Consider the following 19,068-nt stretch of genomic DNA (forward strand, 5'->3'; position numbering starts at 1 on the left):
CCAGTGGCCACTCACATGGAGAGAATGGGGGCCACACTGTCCAGAGAGGCGATGAGGATGCCGGTCTCACAGATCAGGGCCGTCAGCAGCAGGGCCCACGTGGGCTCCCCGTTGGCCTTCCCGTGGCCAAACACCTGCCAGGAGAAAGGCAGGTGGGCTGGGGCCACGGGCAGGTGGCCGCGGCAGGCGTAGGACGCAGGAAAAAGAGCTCATGTTCATGCGAGAAGCCGAGCTAGTTGGGTCCAACCCAAAAGCGGTCTCAGAGTTGCGGCAGAAACAGACGGACTTTTCACGACATGGCCTGGACCTCACCCAGCCACGTCCAGGAAGAAAACCCGACACCCAGAGGGCAGACGGCAGCCCAGGTACCGTCAGACCCCAGACGCCCTCATCGAGCGCAGGCAAGGAGGCGACACCCTCGAGCACTGGACGGGGCTCTCCCCACGGCACACACCCGCTGGGAGGATTCTGTGAGGGCCCGGCTGCAGGCCCTGGGTCCTGGAGCACAGCCCTGCGGGAGGGCAGGGCTCAGGAGGCCTTCCCACCAGCCTTCCCCCTGCGCAGCAGTCCTGAGAAGGGAAATTCAGAACATGCAGCAGACACAGGGTGGGACAAGAAATGCAGGCCTCGGGGTGGGCTGCCAGTCTGGAGGCGGGGATGTGGGCCCCACCATCTTCAACCGTAAACATCACGCTCCCGGGCAGGATCTCTGGCCCCTCCTGACGCGCTCCTTCCGGTGGGGGAGTGGGGGGCGGTTCCTGCTCTCAGCAGCGGGCTCACCTGAAGGAAAGGGATGATGCCGTCCCGGGCGATGGCCTGCAGCAGGCGTGGGGCCCCCGTCAGGCTCTGCAGGCCAGCCCCACAGGTGGAGAAGAAGGACCCAATGACGATGACCCAGGGGGACGGCCAGGCCAGCATGCCAATGACGAGGTTCCCCTGCAGGGCCTCCCCGAACCTGGAGGGGCGGCGAGCTTTCAGACACGAGCTGGAGACAGAAACCTCCTCCCACCTGCTGAGTGGGAACGGCCTCTCCCGGGAGCTCCCGCACCCCAGCTCTACCGGGGTCTGAGGTCACTGTGCGGGCCCCCAGCTCCAGGCTTGAGCGGGAGACAGATGCACAGATCAGACCCCAACACGTGGCCACAGGGCCACCTGCGACAAAGCTAGAAATCCTGGGGTTCTCAATCTCAAAGCTAAAATCACCTTCGAGAAAACCAGCCCTGGCCCCAGGAGTTCCCAGAAGCCATAAATGAAACGTACTTATCCCGTAAGATCACGCCTTCGATGCAAGCCCCGAAGAGCACAATGCAGGACAGGTCTGCGGCTCGGGTCAAGGACGCGGCGGGCACGATGCAGAAGCTGAACCCGCCCTGGACTGACCCCACACCCTGCCCACCCCGCCCTGGGCCCCGGGCCGTGTCCTTGCTCTGGGGACCTCAGGTCAGTCACGATGGGCCTGGCCTGCAGGGTGACCGCCACAGGCACCGGGCTGGAAACCTCGCCGGCTGGAAAGGGATGAGCTCAGTGAGAAAGGCTCCGCTGGCCCCTCAAAGCCAGTGAGCCCACCTGACAAGACCGTGACGTGAGCACACACGTGGCTACACGTTAGTGACACGTCACAGTGTGGTTACTACGCGTGGTTCTCGGACAAAGCCATGTTCTGCCACCAGCCCAGGCTGGCGTCCAGGAGTCTGTGTTTATTTTCCTAAGTCAGGCCAACGCCAGCCCAGCCCCCTCTGAGAACGGGTGTTGGGCCAGAACTACCCAAAGCAGGGAGGCCCGCCCGGAGGCACAGAGGGCCCGGCAGTGAGTGGAGAAGGGCACAGAGCCGTCGACCCTCAGCACCTGGCCCCCACGCTCGACCCCCCAAAGATACAAATGAAAGACGTGGTCACGATGGCCAGGATGGTTCCAGTGGGGATGGACTTCTGGGCGTCCTTGAGGTCCCCGGACCGGTTAGAGCCCGCCATGATGCCTACGGAGATGGAGGGAGAACTGATGGGTCACAGGGACTGATGGCGCCTGGGAGATGCCACCCGCCTGCCCACCCGCCCTGGCCCATCTGGGGCAGAGTCAGAACGGGCCTGGGACTTCCTCACGACGCAAAGGAGAGACCCCCAGCCTGCACGCCGGGCCTCACAGAGCCAGGCTGGACCTCTCTTCACGTCTTGGGCAGGCTGCTGCAGGGCACGTGGGCAGGTGCCCCCATGTCCCCCACGCTCTCCACGGGGACAGCCAGCCCAGCTGTGGAGTAGCCTCCACGGTGCAGGCTAGGGCATGGCTCATCCCAGACACTCGCCACGGACGCCAAGACCAGACCTGGCCTCCGAGTGCATCGGCCCCGACCGCATCCCCGCTGTGATCTCTGTTGATCCCCGTGGCCGGGAGTGAGAAACTCCCTGGAGAGTGAGGCCAAGTGCTGACTCACTTCTGGGGCCAGGCCTGGGTCAGAGCGTAGCTCAGCCTCAGCACAGACTCCTCGCTGGCCTCAACCCTCCTCCTTCCCACGCGGTGACTGGCCACCGCCGCCTCTGCCGCCGCCGCCCCCCACCCCGCACCGGTCACTCCACTTGGCACATAAAGTGTAAGTGATTCCTACTGGGATCAAAGAAAATCCAGGTGGCGGCAGGTTCGTTCGACACCTGTGATCCTATCCCAGGCGTGGCCTGACGCGCCAGCACTGAGCCCGTGGGCGTGCCACGGGGCGTGGAAAGACCCACATCCACAGAGCAGGTGTCCCCACCCTGATCCCTGACAGCGGGGGACAGGAGTACAGGAGAAAGACCCCCCAGGGGCCGGATCCACAACCCCCCACGCCCGTCCAAGTGGCACCGGGGCCTCGGGGAAGGCGGAGGTGAAGTTCGGCGCGGGGCAAGCAGCCCCTGGCAGGCCAGCCTCCCGGAGCGTGGGGACAGGCCTGAGTGGGGGCCAGGCGCGAGGATGGCCCCGGGCCCCTCGGTCGGCCAGCGCCAGCCTGGGGGGCCGGGGCTCCACTGTGCTGGGCCAGGCTGAGGAGACCCCAGGAGCAGGTGTGCGCCCACGGGTGCGTGTGTGAGCGTGCGGACCAGTGTGTGTGTGTGTGTGCACGTGTGGGGGACTGTGCACCGGGGCCCTCCGGGAGGTCAGCAGACTCTTATAAGGACACGGACGCTGCAGTTCCCGGCCTCTGACGGCCCTCGGGTCCACTGCTAAGGGCCAAGGTCGCAGGGCCACTCCGAATAACCTGGTGTCTCACAAGAACACGGACAAGCCCCTTGACGCCCACAGCTCCTGAGCCCCCGGCTCAGACACGTGGGGAACGGAGACCCCGAAGCTCATCTTTGAGCCAAAAGGAAAAGAGAGACGGGGCGGGGGTGGGCATGTTAGAGCCGACGGGGCCCTGACCCGCCGGGAGCGCCGAGGCCTCACCGGTCACGGAGGGGAAGTAGATGCCGACCAGCATGGTGAAGTAGGTCGTGATGTCGGTGAGCACGTAGGGCAGCCCGCCCGCCCTGCTCTCCTCCGGCACGGGCACCGAGGGCACGCCCTTCTTCTCCACAAACACCCCCTTCTCCGCGTAGGCACTCCACAGGTTATCTGGGGGGAACAGGCGCGTCACGAGACTCCACACCTGCCATCAGGGCTCCGGCATCGGGTGCCCATCCCCACCCCAGCCTCCAACTTCACACCAGGACAAGGACGACTGACCCGGAGAAACTGCTCTCTAAGAAAACCACCCTCTCCTGATCTCTGAATGAAAGATTTTGGTCCTTAAGTCAAGTCTGATGAAAAAACTTACCTCATACAACAATCTACCCGTGAGGAGCTGCCTGAGGGACCCCACCCGTTAATTATTTCCCTTATCGACATGCGAATCCCCCGTGCCTACCGCTTTGCAATTCTAAGGATAAAGGGTCAACTGAAGCCCTTACCTGCTGCCTGCAAGATTCACCTGGCGTCTGCGGCTCTGGGAGAATCAACCCAGAGGGACCCCAACGGGCCAGCAGCTGGGGGCGGGGTGATGTGGCCACAGGCTGGGCGGAAGGACAGGACCCAAGGGACTGGGCTCAGAAGGCCCGGCCCCGGCGGAGACCCGCCAGACGCTCACCCAGGAGGACGCCGCTGACCACACCGGGGATGCCCTGGACCTCCGTGACGTTGTTCTGGGCGAAGTACTGGTCACAGGAGATGCTGGCCGTGGAGCCGTTGCAGAAGAGGCCCCAGAGCGCAGTGGTCACCGAGCCATTGCTGGTGGCGTGGACTTTGGCACAGACGTCGAAGCTACGTCGGGACAGCGTGCGGTTCCCCAGCAGACAGACCCTGGGCGGGAGCAGGGGGTGAGACGCCTCGCCCACCGCTCTTCTCCGTAACCGAGTGGAGTTCGCAGGTCCCTCGTGAGGCGCTTCGGACCCCCTCCACTCAGGGCGACAAGGGCATTCGCGTGAGGGACCGGCCCTCGGCAGGTTTCCGGCAGCACCGGGCCCCGGTCCGTCCTGCCGCCCTCCGCTCTGGGGCGCCTGACGCGGAGTGAATGGCCCGCGTGGCGTGTCCACGTGCGCAGAGCGGCCGCCCCCACCCCGGGCTCCTCCTGGCTCAGCCCGGTGGAGCCGCACGGGGGCTCGCGCGCTTGCTCTGGAGCTACCCTGTTTCGCACGGCATCCTCTCCCGGCAGGGGACAAGAGAAGACCCTGCTCAGGGGCTTCCATGAGGACAGGGCCACGGCCGGGAGGAGCTCGGTGCTGCTGGAGTCACCAGGCCTGTCCTGTCCTCGCAGACAGCACGGCCACGAGAGCACCGTGACCTGTTCGCCCTCGACCTGGCCAGAGTGGGGACGTCTGCGGGCACAGGGCGCCATGCCCAGCCCAGCCAACGTGGTCAGCGGTTAAGGCCCGGGCCACAGACTGGTCCGGAAGCCGGCCCGGAGCCGGGCAGAGGACTCACGGGATGTCAGGTGGGTCGAAGGCGGTCTTGACGACGCCGGCATAGATGGCAAGGATGGACAGCACGACGCAGGCCAGGAACACCAGGGCCAACTTGTTGACGTACTTGACGCCCACGAAGACCACCGTGGCCATGAGGGCCAGCGTGCAGGTCCCGTACACACGCATGTTGTGCAGCAGGGCTGTGGCCTCGCCGCCCGCCCCCTCAGCCCGCACGATGGCCGCGCTGGGGGAGATGTAGGTCTGCAGGGCAAAGCGCGGTCACCCACCCCTCCCCAAGATGACCGCACGGGAGCGCGGGGCCAGGCGCGCCCCTGCACCTCCCAACGGGCCCTCTCTGAGGGGGCGCGGCACCGGGCTCCCCCCGCCCCGTGAGCCTCCACGCCAGCAGACGCCTCTGGGACACACCCTCAGGTCGCGCGTCTGCGGCCTGGACAAGGGAACCCGCCCGAAACATTGCACTTACCAAAAAAATCTCAATGGTCCCCAAAATGTACATGGCCCCCGCGAACGTGGTGCCCAGGTAGAAGCAGAGGCCCACGGCGCCCCCGAACTCCGGCCCCAGAGACCGCGATATCATGTAGTAGGAGCCGCCCGCTGCAAGTACGCCAAACGGGAGTAGCGGGTTACGAACCTGCCGCCGACCGCGAGCACAGACCTCCCGGGGCAGACGGCCTCGTCCGCGGGGCGGGGAGCCCGGCCGCGAGGGTGGGGACACGCGCCTGCGTCCACGGGCGCCCTCCCCCTGCTGGCGGCCGTCTTTGGAAGCTGTGACTAAAGGAGGGCGAGCCACAGTCAGGGGCCTGGACCCCGACGGCCGTGCCCGTACGGAGCCCGCGGCTGACGTCACACCCGAAACCTCGACTCAACTTTCGCCAAGAAGATTTAAAATACCAAGAGCTCGTCAGTCATCCTTTGTGTGTCACACCTACAGACACAGTGACACCCACGGCCTCGCCAGCCCGTCCCCGGTCGTCCTGTCGGCTGGCTGAGACCCCACTCGGACACTGACCAGGGACCGTGCGTGACACTGGGCACCTGGAGGACATCTCGGGGTGCAGCCCCCCCCAAAGAGCAAGTAGTGGACAGCGTGAACACGACAAGAAAATCCCTGGAGGCATTTACGTAGATTCCCCGAGGAGAACCCCAATTTCTCAGGGACCCCAAGCGCACGGGCAGGCTCTGGGGGACGAGCCGCAGGGGTCACCCCTCCCTGGCCTTAGAAAAGCCCCACTGTGCCCTCGATGGGGGGGCACGCCGGGGGGAGCGTCAGGTGCAGGTGGGGGCCGGGAGCCGCCCGAGTTCCGCTGCCCAACGGCAGGGTCACTGCCGACGGGGCCTCCGGAAGGGAAGGGGCTGGCCGCACCGCGGGGATGTCCGCCCCTCCAGATGTGGGGATCCATCCTGCAGGCGGGTGAGGGCGTGTCTGTGCTGGGACCCGCCCTCTGCCGCCGCCCGGGGTGAAGGGTGAACGTCACACTCCGTCCACAGTGGAGCCCGCTCGGTCACTCCCCGCCATTCCCAGCTCCCCGCGGCACCCTCACCTGGGACCATGCCATTGGTCGCGATCGCACTCATGGAGATTGCGGTCAGCATCGTCTGCAGAAAGACGGGGGCCTTTTAGAAGAACGAGCATTTCCAAGAGCCACCCCGGGAGGCGGACGGCACCAGGCCTGGGGCGGCGCCCGCCTGCCGACTCCCGGCTGCCGACCTCAGAGCGCTGCTGGGTAACCGGGCGCCATAATGCTCAGGACCGCAGCCCTGCTCTCTCCCAGTAACCCCCAAAGCTGAGCTCCCGTGAGCCCCCAGGAAACACCCAACTCGGGACCGCCTCCTGCTTCCAGTGGGCGCCCGCTTCCTGATGGGATGCGGGGGGACCCCCTGTAGGCCCCCACCCCACGGGGCTGGGGGACTGTCAGAGCCTGTCCAGGGCGGGCCTTCTCACCCGCTGCGCAGGAAAGCGGCCACACCTGTGGGCTGGGGAGCAATTACTTCACAACCCGAGGACCGGAAGAAACAGCCCCCGGGAAGCCTGCAGCCTCAGTGCCCACCTGACTGGCTCCTGCCAGGGACATTTCTAGCTTGACAAAGGCCCTGCTCTGTCTCCTGCTTTTCATCGGCTCTTATTGGGGGAGAGGCGGGGTGATTGCTCCAAAGACACTTCCAGGCTCATTAAGCGAATGCAGCACGTGCGGAACAGCGAGAACCTTCAGGCAAGACCTTCAGACACGACAGCATAGGAGCGGGAAGGCCGTGGACAGAGGCGGCCCGGGGCGGTCGGGGGACGCAGCTGGGGGACAGGCAGGGCAGCAGGCTGGGGTCGAGGGGACCCTGGCTCATCTGCGTCGTTGGATTCTTTCAGGCAGGTGGCACTTGGGGGGCTCAGAGCAGCGGAATCACCCTCCTCGTAACAGCGATGGAGAAAGGGGAGGAGGGAGGCGGGGTGGGCAGGTGCTGAGGGCCACTTAGGGGTTGAACCAGGCACGACAAGCTGTCGCAAGAAAAGGCTCCTGGGCCGCTAAGGCAGACGGGGACGTGGGTGCGGAGGCCACGTGGAGGAGGGCCTGGTGAGCCGGGTGCAGGGCTAAACGCGTCACCAGCGGGCAGGGGACCTGGTCTAAATGCAGGACGGGATGGCCGTGAGTGGTGGCCACCAGGGGACGCTGACCCTTGGCTTCTGCGGAGGCGGGCCCACGAGACCGCCCCCGGCCCGTCAGCAGCCGGGTGCTGACCTGCGCCCACACCAGCGCAGGTGAGGGGTGCCCTTGGGGCCGGGGACCCCGGAAAGCCCCGACATCCAGCTGCCCCCGCCCCACTCACGCAGGTGCAGCACATGGACACGATGAGGAAGGACTCCAGGACGCCGGCCGCCCCCACGATCCAGGTCAGGCGCAGGAAGAGGATGACACCCAGGATGTTCTGCAGGCATGGCAGGTAGACGCCGATGAGGGTGCCCATGCGGGGGCTCTGCAAGAGAGCGGAGCAGGTTCCGGGGCCGGCAGCGCCTCCCCCAGAGCCCCCCTGCCCCCGCCGGGCGCCGAGTCCACACCGTGGGTCCCAGAGACTGTGAAGAGGTCAGGGGACAGGAAGACGAACGAAGACCAGCAAAGGCCCAACTTCAGTTACGCGGAAGGCGGCTGACGCGAGCCCAGGGCTTGGACAGAACCCACAGTAGGACCCTTGAAACTGTGTACAAGCCCCTGGGTCCTCGTCTGACTCAAGAGTGAATGATTGGGAAACGTGAAGACGTATCAACAGAAACAGACAATAATTCTGCCGCGTCTCAGAGTCACGAACTCCCAGTTCCCCGAAACACATAGATAAAGGCCTGACACACCTTCCTAAGTTGTTTCTGCGGGAAGCAGACGCCCACCAGATGGAACCTGCAGATGGAACCTGCTGGCCACAAGCACAGACCCCAGACCAGCTGAAACCAGAAGGCGGACGATGCTTGAAACTTCACCTTGATGCCAACCAATCCGAGAGCTGCCCACGAGCTGCCCACGCCCTGCTCCTTGACCACTGTAAGACTACCCGCTGCAGGGTGGGCAGTTCCTGAGGCGCTAGCCCGCTGTGTTCCCTCTTTGCCTGGCAAAGAAATAAAGCTACTCTTTCTCTTTCCTCCAAAACTCTGTCTCCGTATTTCTATTCAGCACTGGCGTACAGGGGCCAAGATTTGGGCAACACCCTCACTGCCCAGGAGCAGGGGGGCGGGGCAAAACCACATCACTGCCCCGGGGGAAGGGAGGGGAGGGAAGGGCTCGGCGCCCCCTCCATCAGGGGCACAGCGGGAAGGTGGGGAAGTTGGAGAGAAGACGAGGAGCAAGCCGACCTGGGCTCTGCCCGCAGCGACCGCAGCCCAGGTCCTCAGGAGAGCGCGAAATGGGGGGAAACGAGAGGCCGGAAGGAAGGGTTAGGGACCGGCCACCACTCCCTAGGCTGCAAGGGCGCAGAGGCACCAAGTCCAGAGAGAAATCTGCCGCGTCTTGACCCACCGGCAGGAAGTGCCCAGCGAGGGGAGGGGACCCAGCGAGAGTTCAGAGAGGACGAGCCCCCTGTGAGCGACCCCCTTCCCGAAGGCCCCGCAGCACGGCCGACCAGATGCGGCCTGGGAGAGGGTCACCCCGCCGCGGGGTAACCGCAGGAGGGTGCCTGACAGAAACGCCTTCCCCAACCCCAGACAGACTAGAGCCGAGCAAAGCTGCCCAGAGGAGAGCTCGGGAACGAGGCCGGGGGCCAGCCCGTCCTGCCCGCCGGCCAGCGTGACGGCAGCATCAGGCGACACAGCTGGGATTTGGGGACACCTGGCTAAAAGAGCAAGAGAACGTTTAATGGGGAAGCTGCTTAAACTTAGGTGAATAAAAGGAAAAAAAGCTGGAAAGATCTGCTTTGGAAACATTTCCCGTGAAAGGGGACAGGCTGCCTGAAACGAGGCGTCCTGTGGAGGCTGGGGAGACGTGGCCCAGCCCGCTCGCTGGGCCGAAAGGCGGACCCCCCTCAAAGGAAGCCGGGGGGCTTCTCAGGGTGAGAATGGAAGGTCGACCCACAGGAATGCCCGCAGCGAGAGAGTTGGCATGGGGCTGGCATGGAGCAGAGACCCCGGGGAAGTAACCCAAGGGGGCGCCCGGGGAGCATGGAGGTGGGTCAGAAGCCTTGGGCAGACTCGGCCTGAGGCCTGGACAGCACCCGGCAGCTGGCTTTTCACACCTGGGCCCTGAGCGCCAGTGTCCGGGGCAGCCCGCCCCCCCGCGGACCCATGTCCTGTTTGTGGATGACGGAAGCGTGGCGGTTCCTGGCTGGGCGCAGGACGGTGGAGAAGGGTGAGGGCGACACAAGCTGAGAGCAGCTCTGGCCCCTGCCTTTGGCTCAAGGACCGTGAAACACCAGAAGCAAACCCTCCAGTCTCACGGGCGCGGGGCCCCCACCCGCCTGGCCCGGCCCTGTACAGTGGCGAGATGACCCTGAGTTGTCCTGAAAGGCCGTGACGGGGCCCCCGGCACTCCCATAGAAGGCAGCTTTGAAGGATCAACCTGGCCGGTTACGAGGCCCAAGATACTAGAGGCGCCCAGACCCTGGAGAAGGCACTTTTGGGGGACCGAGCCCCCATCTCTGTGCCCCCTGGTCAGAGGGACAACAAGGGCCGCTCCCACGGACCCATGCCCGGGGGTGGGGCGGCCGGGTCATCCCGCCAAACCCGCCCACCTGGCCACACACGGTCGTGCTGAGGGTCACGGGTGGCCTGCGTCAGCCTCTGGCACAGGCTCCCGGGTGCCCTGGGGACAGAGGCCAGGAGCTGCCCGCTCGGGTCCCGATCTGCCCCACGCACTGCGCGCAGCTCGGCAGGCTGGGCTTACGGAACCGCCCCAAGGTCTCTGCACAGAATCCTCGGAGAGCTGGGCGCATCTTAGGAGAGGCTCCCAGAGGTAAACCCTCAGAAATAAGGCTCCCAGGAAGGTGGCAGCAGGACAAGTCCCGCGACTGAGAAGCGAAGGGGGGGGTTCCAGGGGATCCGGTGGGGGAGGGCGGCCCTGGCGCGGGGCGGGGCCGGGCTGGGGCACCTTGGCCTGGCGCCGCCGGCTGTCCTCGGCCTCCTCGTGTTCCACCACGCCCTGGCTCAGGTTGGTGTAGTTGGCCAGCTTGTTGAGTAGCGAGGACACCATGGGGTTGCTGTCCATCTCCTCCTGTTTGGGGCCGAGGCGTGGAGTTAGTGACCTCCCCACCCCGAGACGCCCCAGACCGACCAAACCAACCTCCCAGCAGGGCTCCCGCTCTACGTGCCCAGCGGGTCAACGGTCAGGGCTCAGGGCCCCGGGGCTCCCCGGACGGCCCAGGCCCAGCCCCTCCGCGGGGCTCCCTGAGGCCTCTGCCCGGACCCCAGGGCACCGTTAGGCCGGGCTCTTCTCTCGCGGGCACTGCCGCCTCCGCTCTGAAGGGGAGAGCAGGGGGCGGTGACCCACCTCAAAGAGCGCCATGCTCTTCCTTTCGAAGGCTCTCTCTCCGTCCACGTCCATGCTGCCGATGAACGGGCTGTTCTCCCCGGGGTTTCCATCTCCTGTGGGGAAGGGCTCGCTCAGATGTGAAAGGAATTAAAGGCCACGAGGGAACAGGAGGAGGGGCCCGCCAGGCGCTTGTCTACGTGCCTCGGACTTTCCTAAGTTACCTGTCAGGGGGCGAGGGGCCAGGTAGAGAGAAGGCCAAAGGTGGCGCTGGGTCCAGGAACCTCAAGTCCCACCCCGGCCCTTTTGGGTCCCGCGGGACAAACGGCTCGAGACCAGCAGATCCGGACAGGCTGGCCCGCGACCGTCCTCGGCGGGGACGGGGTGGGGACCAGCACTTGCACCAGGCGGCACAGAGGTTCGCTGCTGTGTTCTGACAGCAGCTCAGCTTTCCAATCCCCCCAATCCTGGTGGATTACGGCGGCCTCACTGGCGACCCCATTAGCTCAGAGCACAGTCCCCGCGGGGAGTGCCACGGAGCCCACACGTAGGCGCACGGCCGGCAGGTGGCCCATCGCGGCTGCTGTCTCCATGGCTGTTTCTGTCAGGAAGCCCTGGCCCGCCGTCCCCAGCTAGAGTATATCAAGGCCCTCGGTGTGGCCAGGCCACAGAGGAGCGAAGGGTCAGCCCCGACTCACCCTGGGAGCTCCTCCCAGATCCTGAAACGCGAGCCTTACCACGTTCTCCCATCAAAGCAGAGAGAAAAACCTGATGGCATCGCTCTGACTCCCAGCCCTGCCCCATCCCACCGGACCTGGAGCAATGCCATCCCAGAAGCCACCCTGGGCCCACCTGCACGTCAGCCCCACCCACAGGCCTTCCGCGTGTGATGTGGCCCTGTATCAGAATGACCGAGCGAAGACACCAGGAAAAAGCGCTCCAAACTGGCTTTTCTCAGGCCCCCAGGGGCCCTGGGGCAACCCGGAGCATGACCTTAGCGGGGAATCACCTGCTCACCGGGTCCCGTCAGAGGTGACACGGGACTTCCTGATGGAATCTCCCAACCCCCCAGAAGGAACCAGAGCCCAGACGCACAGGGAAGGGGAGCCCACAGTCCGTCCCCTGTGAACTCACGTGCCTGCCCCTCACAACGGACACAAATTCAGGAGCCACCAGGGTCCAGGCATCGCCCCTCACCCCCCACTCAGCTGTCCAGTCCCCCCGAAATCCACAGACCCCCCCCCGGAAAGTTCCCAGGGTCCAGCCCGCGGAGGCCGCATGGCAGGCAGAGCCCTGCCCTCCTGCCGGACGGACCCTGTGCCCCTCACTGCCGAGCCCCAGTGACCAGCTCAGGGGCAGCAGAAGGCCCGAGGAAGCCAGTGGCCGGGGAACCGCTTGGCGAGGGAACCACCAGCAGATGCTGGGACCAGGGCCGACACCTGGAGGGGACGGGGCAAGGACCCCCACACACACACCACGGCCCCACGAGCCACCTGCTCAGTACCATGGGGCAGGGGCAGTGCCAGGAAGAGCTGACCACCCACCGACCCAGGGGTCAAGGTGAACACGAGGGTCGCAGGCTGACTGACACCCAGAGGAGGACATGACTGCCTGGGTCCCCGGATTCCAGCATGAGGAGCTTGAAGCAAAGCAAAGGAGCCGCCGGCCCTCTTCAGAGGCCTCGGAGGACACGGGCCGGCTCCGGAACGTTCTGGAAAGAGGAAGAAGATGGAAGCAGCCCGATTCTTTCCATAAAGGACATTATTGGGCTGACGGCAAGATCTAAGTAAGACTTCAGTCAATGAAAACGTCCTGACTTTGGAAACCGTACTACAGGAATCATGAGAGGAAACGTGCTTGTTTTAGGAAACACACAAAGGGCATCGCACCTGCTGTCTGTTCTCAGCACATCGGGAAGGAACGTGTGAAGAGGGGGAGGGGGAGGCAGAAGGCAGGTGGGACCAGTGCTCAGGCAGATGACACGTGATCCCGTGCTCTTGAAAGTTTTCTCAAGTCCAAGTTCTGAAGTTGGGTCAAAACAGCTTAAAAAATGCAACCACATTCAATTAAACAAGAAATCCCTCCTGAGCGCCCTCCCCCGCTCTGCAGGCGTCTGCGGGAGGGCGCCAGCCTGTCTCCCTCCTTCCTGCTTCAAGCGGGCTCCTGCCCGGCACCTTCTTCCTGGTGATAATGACTGTATTTTTCTGGTGGTAACAATCCTGTTTCCGACTGGGTTTCTGGTGTAAACGGAAGCCGCAGAGAGCTCTCTGCAGACCAGACTCTGGAGGACACGTAGGCCGGCTCTGTCCCGGTCAACAGGCTTCAGCCACGCAGGCCAGGGTGCCGGCCACCCCGGGAGGGGTGTTGGGTTCTCCCTCTGCCCCAACCTTGGACAAATTCGTGGCTCCCAGGTCTTGTGTTTCTCGTCCAGGGAGAGGCGGCCACCACGGACAGGGCCTCCACTCAGCTCAGGCCCGGCTGCCCCGGTGCCCCTGCCGCCCCCGCCCGGGAAGCACAGCCTGGTCCAGGGGGCTCTGGGGGTCTGTCTGAAAGCCCACCGGGCACGGGGCAGATGGGCACCTGCAACCACGTTCAATCCACAGAGACAACATCTTTCTTGGAGCATGTGATGCTCCTGCTGGCTGGGAAAGTGAACCACGACCTCAAACAGGAGCTGAGACAGCTGGCCCATCCGCCGCGATGAGGGCCGGGGGGTGGCCCGGAGCCGAGGGTCGGAAAGGAGCAGAATGGGCGAGAAGCGCCTGGGCGAGGGGCCCAGGGAGGCGGCCAGGAGCAACTGATTCGAGGCAGGCGGACGGCAGTGGCTTATTTACACACAGGACGACCGTGGAGACCGGGGAGTGGGAAACGGTGCCGTGAACGCCCCACAAAGGCCAGGATGGCCCGCCCCGTGGGGACCCGTGTGCTGGGCACGTGTGCACAGGAAGCCCGGGGACGGCCAGGACTGGGCTGTCAGGCCGTGAGGCTCTGGTCTTCCGGCTCGCTGCTTATAACCAGAATTAACGCACAGAGAATGGGGAAACACACACAAAACGCACCGGGGGAACAGCAACACACGCCCCAGCGTCTCCGTAAATCCCCCCACCCCGACTCCCCTGGTTTGGGGGCTGCACCGCCCACACCAGAGGTTACGGCCAATAGGGAGTCTCCTTATCCATCGTAAACCACCGTCTTAATCGCTAATCCTTTAACGAGAACACGTTTCCCTTCATCTCTGAGAAGGCAGTCCTCGGGCGTGCTTTCCGAAGCGCTGGGGGACCCAGCGGAGAGAAGAGGCTCCCGCGGGAGCCTCGGGCAGCCATCTCCTCCTTGACCTGCTGGAGCCGAGACTCTTGGTTAAAAACCAAACGCTTCGGGCTTCCCTGGTGGCGCAGTGGTTGGGAGTCCGCCTGCCGATGCAGGGCACACGGGTTCGGGCCCCGGTCCGGGAAGATCCCACATGCCGCGGAGCAGCTGGGCCCGTGAGCCATGGCCGCTGAGCCTGTGCATCCGGAGCCTGTGCTCAGCAACGGAAGAGGCCACAACAGTGAGAGGCCCGCGTACCGCAAAAACAAAAAAAATCAAACGCTTCTACCTGAGGGACACACCTGCGATCCCATCCCACAAAATGCAAAACCGTCACAAGCTACCCGGGTGAGCCTTAAAATTCCCTTAATTGCTTTCACCGCTGGAGAACACTCAAATCTCAGTTCTTATTTTTCAAGGGAGGGGCAGGTTACAACTCAAGTCTTCACAAAGGAAACTGGTACAAACCCCGCCAGGGCCTGAGCCCTTGGTACACGCTGGGGGCTCTGAAGACCTCAGGCTCCGGGTGGACACCCCTCCCGCCTCCACCGGGACTCTGATGGCGCCCGGCACGACCCTGCCAGGCCCGGTCGCGGCTCTGAAGAGCAGGGGTCCTCCTCTGGCTGAGACCCTCCCCCCACGTTTCGGGGAGGAGGCCGCTCACCTGGGCTTGCGCCGGCTGCGTACTCTGCTTGGTCATGACAATGAGGACCCAGGACAAGCCCGAGCAGAGGGGATCCCGGGGGCGCAGGGCCCGCCTCACCGGCCCCGCCGCCTCCGTCCTCCTGGGGCGGGTCCCCTGTGGTGCCCCCGCCGGGCACACAGCCCGGAGGTCACCGGGCGCCCTCGCTGCGCAGCGGTGGCTGCCGGGCCATGTGGGAGGGGCCCCCCGACGGTCAGGTGTCCTGGGCCACGCCGGCCGGCAGGGCAGGACCCACACCTGCTGTCTCCGGGCAGGAGCGCTCAGGCCTCGTTCACCTTTCACCTGCTCTAACGGACGGGCAGGGCTGGGCCGTCAGCTGTGTAGTCAAACAGAAACGGCCTGGAGGCCACGCGATTAACACTCCCCACCACCAGCAGAGCTGGCTCCCCGCCTCGCGCACAGGTGGGGCTTTCGGCCTGCTCGTTTCACGCGGCAGGGGCGCCGCCGGTGGGGCTCACTGCACAGAGATCACAGCCTGACGCGGTCCAAGGTCACAGCACCCCGCAAGTCCAGGACCCCCGGACCCCTAGTGTCCAGCCGGGCGGGCGCAGTGGGCGGGGAGGCCCTGCCAGGCCGGGAGGTCCCAGAGCCCAGCCACCTTGCATGTGACTCACCCCTCTCGTCACCGAGGAAGGAGACTGATTCGGTTTTAAAACAAGGATCCTTCGGCCAGTAAACCCACAGGACACCATGGCCGGGACACGTCCAACCGGCGGGGGTGCCCGTGTGCTGGGGACGCCCGAGAACGGCCACGCTGCGGACTCGGCACCAGGAAAGAGGGGCCACAGGTGCCCGGGGCCCGAGAGGACAGGAGGGAACTGGGGGTGACGCGCAGAAACAGCTGACGAATACGCAGCACCCACAGCACCGCCCCACACGCCGGCATGGGGAGGGTGGGCGCCCGCGCGCAGAGCTGCCCGCCAGGGAGTCCGGAGCCTGGGACAGGTGACCCCCAGCCCGCTCACAGCTGGTGAGTTCAAACAGCCCGGGGGCCGCGGGCAGGTACCACATGGCCCGAGCGCCGGCCGCTCGGTTTACGGCCCCTTGGCCTCTGGCTCCACCACCAGCTCTGGACTGCCGACGTGCGCGCACACCCGAGTTTTGCTTTTCCAGGACACAGCAGCCAGGTGCCATAACTAACCTTTTTAAGTCTTTACGATGTACATTTACTGGCCGCCCCTGCAGCGCGGGCAGCGGCAGGCTGAGTAGGAGGACAGAGCGGCACCGGGCGCTGGCTGAAAAGGAGGCGCCCACAAAGCCAGGATCCACTCGTTCCAAAGGCTGGGGCGGGGGTGCTGCAGAAAAGAGAGGCTTCACGGCAGAACCTGACGGACACCCCAGTGCTGAGCCCCGGTGTCGGTGAGAATTCACGTTCCCTCCGGGGCCTCCCGTTAAACCCACACCCCGCCGAGCCGCGAGAAAACCATCAGACAGATGCCAGTCGACGGCACCTGCAACACACCTGGCCAGCAACCCTCAGAACTGCCCAGATCACAAAAACTAGGAAGCTCTGAGACACCGTCACAGCCTAGGAGTGGCCTGTTCAAAGCCCCCTCCCGTGCTCCCGGCGCCCCCCGCGCTCGAGGAGCCCGAGGAAGCCAGCGCGTCAGGGGTGGCTCCCAGCGCGGCCCAGCCAGGCCTTAGTGTCCACCCACCTGCTGGTCTCCCTCCAGGTTCTAAAGAAAGTTCCAGGAACCTGGAGCACCTTTTGAACACGGCACACCAAGCCCACCGCCCCCAGGGGCCGGGGCGGCATCCTGCCCTGGGCTCCCAGGATGACTGGCCAGCAAGGCCGGACCAGACCAGGCCCAGGACCCAGAGCTGCAGACCAGCCTCGGCCCAAGGCCATCGAGGAGCGCCCCCAGAAACGGGCGGAACAGCGGGTGCCTGGCAGTGAGAGCCCAAGGCCCGGGGAGCAACCGTGGCCAGGAAGGGGCGAAGTGGGCAGGGCAGCCCTCCTCCTCCCCGTGAGGGGAGGCAGCAGCGAGCTTCGCATGAGGCCGTGTGTCTCGTGTCTTCACGGGCGTCCTGAGAAGCCCCCGCGCCCGCAAGCGCCGGCCACACATCCAAGCGGACCCTCCCCATCCGGTGCAGGCCTGACGCAGCTCAGAGCGCCGCTGCCTCCACCAGCCCGCGCGCCCGGCCCTCGGAGACACACGGCCCCCCGCCGAGGCGGCCTCTGCTCTTTCCACCTGTCCTCGATCTGCTTCTCCCACATCCGTTTTGATGCCCGGTTTCTGGCTCCATGAAATGCAAACTTAACCCTGAGTAAACGTGGTGGTCACCAGGGACAGCGTGGGACCTGGTGCTCTGGACGAGGGGGCGGGAACAGGAAGCCACCAGGAGAGGCGCGTGCGTCCTCAGCATCGAGCGAACGCAGCAGGGCCTTCGGGGCGGGAGGGGACGGCCCAGGCCAGAGAGGCAGGCGGGACGGGGGCGCCAGCTCGGGGGCCAAGTGGAGCCCGGCAGGCCCGGACCCAGTGGTCAGAGCCCCAACCCCACTGAGGGTCCCGAGTGCAGCGTCCTCCGTCTCTGGTCACAGCCTCCGCCAGCCCCGCTGCAACCTCTGCGCACAAGCCCTCCCCTCCCAGTGCGCCAGCCTCCCCCACACCCTCAGCCCCGGGCCAGCGTTCGGGATTTCTACCACCGTCTCTTTCTCTTCGGGAAGAGCTCCCAGGGGAGGAGCAGAGAGTGACCTCTGAGGCTCAGAGCCAGAGGCGTTCCCGAGGGTCAGCTGGGCCGGGCCTGCACCGAGGCACGGGCAGCGGGCGGCCCGCAGTCCTGCCCTGGGGCCGCGGGGCCACCTCCCACCTGCCAACCTAACAGTGCGTCCGACTGGCCGGCCCCCGAGGCTGCATCCCCTTCCAAGTGGTTCAGCACTGCAGCGGAGTTTTTAGGTTCCACGACCCTCGGGGTTAACTAATGCCCTCTGGCCCTTGCCCCCTGCCCTCCGTGCTTTGCAGCCAGGATCAATGCTGGATCTGAAATCCAGCGGCCTGGCCACCTGGGCCAGTGGACTCCCCGAGGGGCACAGCCTGAGAAGAAACCGTTTGGCGTTCAAGCCAGAAAAAAAGGAAATGCTTGAGGTCGAGAGCTCCCGTGCTTTCACAGCAAGTTTCTGGCTAAAACAGAAACCCGTTCTCTGGCGAAGACAGGGGAAACACTGACAGGACAGGAACCACCCACAGCCCGGCCAGCGGGACGCGGCCCCTCGCCGGGGCACCTCCCAACGTCCTCTCCTGGAGGGCTGCCTGGGCCTCCCACCCAGGCCTCTGGAGCGAGAACTGCCTGCCCACAGGCGAGAGCCCAGAGGGCAGGAGGTGGATGTGCCCCTGCCCCTCGGACCTCCATGGGCCCTTGCCCAACCCTCAGGCGTGGCCTGCGGGGGCACCTTGCCGGCTGGAGGCCCAGACGTCCAGAGATGCTACTTCCCAAGGGCCTCGCCAGGTGACCCTGTGCGCCTGGCCCCCAGCTGCCCCCACCAAGCACAGACCCCGCTGCCTGGGGCCGGAAGCAGCACCGTCCAGGCCCAGGACCACGGGCACGCGGGTGGCGGCAGGCCGGCTCCGCCCTACCCGAGAGTGCTGTGCGTGTGTGCCGGCACCTGGAACCCAGCACCTGGCGGGGCGCGGCGGGTGTCCGCTGGGAGAGGCGGGCAAGGCCGGATCACAGCACCTCTGCGAGGCCTTCCGGAAATGACACAGCCCTCACTTCTGGGAGCACCCTGCCACCAGCGCCCCCCGTGACACCAGGTCCCAGCCAAAATCAGAAGCAGGCGGCACAACCGAGGGGAAAGAGCCTGCCTGGCCCAGACGTGCCCCTGCGCCCGCTAAGCTGCCCCTGCCGTGCCCCCTGCACCCGCTAAGCTGCCCCCGCCACCCCGCGCCCGGGGGAGGGTTCTCCCGGGCGACCCCAAGGACCGGGGTGCTCGCACACAAGGACTCAGGAAGGCTGCGGGCACTGGAGGGACACAGCCGCCCTTCAACCCGGACCAAGGTCACGGCCACCGCCCCGGTGTCCGCTGCTCCAGCCAAGGGCTTCGGCCCAGCCGTCGGGCCAAAGACACCAGCTCTGGCTGGCACCTTCTCCTCAAACCTGACACTCGCACAGTCGAGACAACAAGGAAAGTACCGGGATTCTCGGCTACTAAGAGGCAAGAACACAGAGGAACCAGCCAGCCACACACGTTAACACACGTGTGCAA

At 65.4% G+C, this 19,068-nt stretch overlaps 1 protein-coding gene across 1 annotated transcript in view; it reads right to left on the reverse strand.

Annotated features, from left to right (window-relative positions):
* Positions 1-19,068, reverse strand: part of SLC12A7 (solute carrier family 12 member 7) — a 42,016-nt gene that overhangs the window by 16,642 nt on the left and 6,306 nt on the right. Inside the window, exons 2-13 of the mRNA XM_082650634.1 lie at positions 10,877-10,971; positions 10,478-10,600; positions 7,740-7,886; positions 6,464-6,518; positions 5,386-5,516; positions 4,921-5,162; positions 4,088-4,299; positions 3,409-3,576; positions 1,877-1,975; positions 1,261-1,318; positions 781-955; positions 16-134 (exon numbers count right to left, since the gene is read on the reverse strand). Coding sequence (XP_082506760.1) covers positions 16-134; positions 781-955; positions 1,261-1,318; positions 1,877-1,975; positions 3,409-3,576; positions 4,088-4,299; positions 4,921-5,162; positions 5,386-5,516; positions 6,464-6,518; positions 7,740-7,886; positions 10,478-10,600; positions 10,877-10,971 — 1,624 coding nt within the window. The remainder of the gene's footprint in view (positions 1-15; positions 135-780; positions 956-1,260; positions 1,319-1,876; positions 1,976-3,408; positions 3,577-4,087; positions 4,300-4,920; positions 5,163-5,385; positions 5,517-6,463; positions 6,519-7,739; positions 7,887-10,477; positions 10,601-10,876; positions 10,972-19,068) is intronic.

The sequence above is a fragment of the Grampus griseus genome (assembly GCF_964374135.1).
Source record: "Grampus griseus genome assembly, chromosome: 3".
Classification (NCBI taxonomy): domain Eukaryota; kingdom Metazoa; phylum Chordata; class Mammalia; order Artiodactyla; family Delphinidae; genus Grampus; species Grampus griseus.